The 4,622-nt window shown below is 46.9% G+C and overlaps 1 protein-coding gene across 1 annotated transcript in view; it reads left to right on the plus strand.

Annotated features, from left to right (window-relative positions):
* SEMA5A (semaphorin 5A) overlaps positions 1-4,622 on the plus strand; it is a 332,779-nt gene that overhangs the window by 162,459 nt on the left and 165,698 nt on the right. Inside the window, exons 5-6 of the mRNA XM_004380268.1 lie at positions 515-613; positions 2,550-2,763. Coding sequence (XP_004380325.1) covers positions 515-613; positions 2,550-2,763 — 313 coding nt within the window. The remainder of the gene's footprint in view (positions 1-514; positions 614-2,549; positions 2,764-4,622) is intronic.

Below are 4,622 nucleotides of genomic sequence, written 5' to 3' on the forward strand. Positions count from 1 at the left end.
ATCTTCATGAGGCACGGCATCTACTGTCTGCCCTCTCTGCTTCTCTGTACATCATCTGCTCCTTTCAGATATCAGAAGTGATTGGTTGAAGACACACCCTACACTGATCTCATTGACATAATAAAGAAGATCCTCCTTTCAAATGGAGTGACGTCCGCAAGTACAGGGGTTGGAATTTACAACACAGATTTTTGGGGGACACAGTTCAATCCATAACAACCTGCCAAAGGCAACTTAAGGTTTGCAGTATTATCAGATACAATTCAAAATAAAACCCCTTTGGTCAAAAGAAGACACATGCTTTGAGAGTGTAAATGAACATAAATTTACCTTCATAAGCAAATTTGCTGACACAGGAAGTCAGTTTATCTGACAATGTTGTTGATGCTTGTTTGTCAACGCCTACCATTTTTTTGTTGTTTAATGTTCAGTTACCATCAGTCAACAGTGTATTGATCCGTCACCACCCCACTTGTGCTCAGAACCCCTGAACGTGTTTCTTGTGATTTTTCAGGAAGAATGTCAGAACTACATCCGAGTGCTTCTGGTGGGTGGTGAGCGGCTGTTCGCCTGCGGGACCAACGCCTTCACGCCCGTGTGTACCACCCGCACGGTAGGGCGCCGTCTGAAGTCCTGACAGCCTGTAACACTGGGGGAGGCTGAGCCCTGTCCCAAAACGCCGCTTTAAACTGAGTCCCCCTGCACCAGGGAGCTGCTCTGTAATTCAGAACACACCTCGTGTCAGATTGAATGAACGCGTGATTTATTGTTTTATTTTTAATCGCGACGGTCAGTTATCTGAAGAAGTGGAAATAATTATAGCTTGTATATTTAAATGTAAAGCTGTTTTCTGTGCTATCTTGTACTGCATTTCTTCCCAGCAGTGACCCTAAAAATTAATCCTGCATATCTTGTATTTGACTTTATTGTGGGAATACTATTAAGTATTAAAATAAACTATAATCTACAAATTGGATAAGAAAAACATGTAAAAAAAAAAAAACACAAAGAAATGAAGCCATATGCCAGTGAAGCCACAACTGGCTGTCTCGCCTTTCTCTGAGCTGTCCTTGATGGCAGCGTGGTTTCTGGCATGCCATGTCTGTGGAGTGGTGTCACAGCGGAGGTCATTGTCCTAATTCGTGATATTAATTTAGTTTTCCTTCGTGAACATAATGAAGAAATATTATTCTGTTAATTTTCTGGATCCACCACTTCTGCCAAAGCCTTAATTTATTGTCGGCTTTTACTATTCATTATTTTCTAATTAACATTCAGTTATTAGAAGTGAAAGGAGCCCTGGTGGCTCACTGGTTAAGCGCTCGCTGCTAACTGAAAGATGGGCGGTTCTGGACCCACCAGCCACTCGGAGGGAGAGAGGACCTGGTGATCTGCTCCCGTAAAGATGTCGGCCTAGGAAACCCTATGGGGCGTTTCCGCTCTGTCACACCGGGTTGCTGTAGGGTTGCTGTGAGTCAGAACTGACTCGACGGCACCCAACAAGCGCATTAGAGGTAAGGAGACCATGATGAGGTCAGAGTTAATGCCCTCAGAGAGCTCCTGGTTTCCAAGTCCTGTTCTGAGGCTGTATATCGATTCAATCCCTCAATCCTCACACCTACCCCACGAGGTACTTATTATTTGGGGCCTCATTTTTTAAAGGAAGATGCCGAGGCATAAGGAGTTTAAGTCACTTACCTGGGGCTGCACATCTAATGGTCAAGCTGGGATGTTGACATGAACGGTGAGCACCTCTCAGTTCACCTGCCCTGCCCGTCAGCTCTGTGGCCTCTCAGGGTGAGCGAGAAGGAGCAGGTAGTGGAAATTCCCTGCCACCCAAAGAGCTGGGCTCGCTCACTGATTGGCCCGTTGGGAAGCTGGGTTCACCTCAGGGGATGCCAAGACACCAAGCGGTCTTTCTGAAAAATGGAGAACAGTCTCAGAAGTTAGAGCTGCATGGTGCTTTATATCCGCGCATCCTTACCCAGAAACATGTGGTTCTGGGTTATTTATGATATTTCTATTCACTCAAATAGATGAGAATGCACATACTTCTTTTCTGTGATTTATATTTCTATGGATATCGAAGTTGGTTTCTTTATTAAAGTGGAAAGTCTTCCATGCCCGTGCATTATAAATTGAAGCTGTGTATAATAATCCTATGTCCTGTTTTGTATCTGAGAGCATGGGGCTCAGGAATTTTAAAGGGATGAGAGAGAGGGACAGGCAGACACACACAGACAAGGGAGTCAGAGACAAAGAGACAGAGACAGAGAAACGGAGTGACAGAGGGGCTGAGAGATGCTAAGAGACAGAGAGAGAGACAGAGATAAGGACAGAGAGAGAGACAGGGAGGGAGAGAGCGCTGGGTCCTCTGACTGTGCCGAGCTTGCTGTTTCCATCAGCGTCAGACTGTAGGCGTAGGCTGTCTCTCACCCCGAGTCCCAGAGAACGTCCTGCACACTTGCGGTGCTGGTGGGTGCGATCCAGTGACGCCATCACAGGGTTTCCTGGGGATGACTGGGCTCTCCTCTGGTCCTCGTCCACAGCTGAGCAACCTGACGGAGATCCACGACCAGATCAGCGGCATGGCCCGCTGCCCCTACAGCCCCCAGCACAACTCCACGGCACTGCTCACGGCCGGCGGGGAGCTCTATGCTGCCACTGCCATGGACTTCCCGGGACGCGACCCTGCCATCTACCGCAGCCTAGGCGTCCTGCCTCCTCTCCGCACGGCCCAGTACAACTCCAAGTGGCTCAACGGTAAGCGGGCACCACTCCCTGGGACCCAGCTCGCTTGTCTGTGACGTCTGGTTATTGGTGCTGAAAAGCAAACTGACATGATTTACAAAGGAAAACAAATGCCTCATTTATTAAAGAAATCAACCTTACCGTGTCGAAGGGTATCCCAGGGCTCTGTAGTACCAGGGACAGAGGTGATGTTCCCAGCCTTCGAGACAGGAAGTCTTTGAACGTGATACTTGTTAGTTGTTAGTTGTCCTTGAGTCACCTCTGAGTCACGGCAACCTTACGTTCAGCAGAATGAAACGTTGCCCAGCCCGACGCCATCTTCACGTTCGTTGGTGAGCTGGAGTCCATCCTTGTGGCTACTGTGTCAATCCGCCACATTGAGGGTCTCCGTCGTTTTCACTGATCCTCTACTTGACCGATCATGGTGTCCTTTTGCAGCCATTGGTCTTTTCTGATGACATGTCCAGAGTCAGCAAGTTGACGTTTTGCCATCCTCACTTCTAAGGAGCATTCTGGTTGTACTTCTTCTTAGACTGATTTGTTTATCCTTTTGGCAGTCTATGGTATTAGCATTAACGTTTATATGACCATTTGTCAGTGGTAAACTTTTTTTGTTTTTAAGTTACTTTTTGAAGTGCAGGTAATTTCAAGTTGCATCAAGGATATCTGTAGACTGGTGCCCATTCTTTCTTATCTTCTGTATTATACATCTAAAAAGGGGAATTACCAGCTTTATGAAATTTCCAGACACTGTGTAACAGAATGCGTGTGGCTACAAGTGACTCCAAGTAGCCTGACAATAAGAAAAAAAAGCATCATCTTATATAACTAGAAGTCTGAGCCAGTCTTCAGAGTCAGCTAGGTCATTGGCTCAAGAGAGTGAATAAGGACTTAGTCCCTGTCCATCTATCTCTCTGACATCCACAGTTTATCAGGTCAGTCCCCACCAAGGAGTCCCTGGGTGGCACGAATGAGTAAGTGCTCAGCTGCTAACTGCAAAGTTGGTAGTTTGAACCCACCCAGAGGCACCTGGAAGAAAGGCCTCGTGATCTGCTTTCAAAAGGTGACAGTCTTGAAAACCCTATGGAGAAGTTCTACTTTATAACACATGTGGTCACTATAAGTCAGAATCAACTGGACAGCAGCTGGTACTGGTTCTGGTCTCCACTGTCTCATGGATGCAGAACCACTGCTGTGATTCCAGCTAGTGCGTACAAACTTTACGATACCCATTGGCAGAGAGCATCATCCCTTGGATCCCTTTTCTTAAAGAAACCTTTCCCAGATACTTCCAGAAGAGTTTCCTTCAATCTTGGACCCAAACTTGGTCACCTGCTCACTAAGCAATCAGAAGGTGGAGCTGACCTCCAGGATGGATGTTGCCTGTGCACACTTTTGTGGTTGTACCAATGGCCACTGGCTGAATCCCAGCCCCTGTGTGCATGCAAGTCTGCCTTAGCTCCCTGGTGCTGCTGTGTCAGAAATACCCTGAAGGGAGGCTTTACACAGCAGAGTTGTATTTTCTCATAGTCCTGGAGGCTCACAGTCCAGATCAGGGTCTCAGCCACGTCAACAATTTCCTTGGCAGTAGCCCCGGCGTTCCTTGGTTCCTTGGCTTGCACACGATCCTGATGTGGCCTCTGTCTTCCCCGTGTGTGTCTACATCTGTTCTGGCCATTTTGTAACTCAGAAGGGATTAGGTTTAGAACCCACCCTACTCCTCAGGTATGATCTAATTAATGTAACAAAGAAAACCCTGTTTCCAAACAGGGTCCCATCAACAGGTACAGGGCTTAGGATTCTAGTACCTATTTTAGGGGGATACAGTTCAATCCATAACAATGTCCTTGTGTTGGTGTGACTATACACAC

Source organism: Trichechus manatus, unplaced genomic scaffold, assembly GCF_000243295.1.
Source record: "Trichechus manatus latirostris isolate Lorelei unplaced genomic scaffold, TriManLat1.0 scaffold00072, whole genome shotgun sequence".
Lineage (NCBI taxonomy): Eukaryota > Metazoa > Chordata > Mammalia > Sirenia > Trichechidae > Trichechus > Trichechus manatus.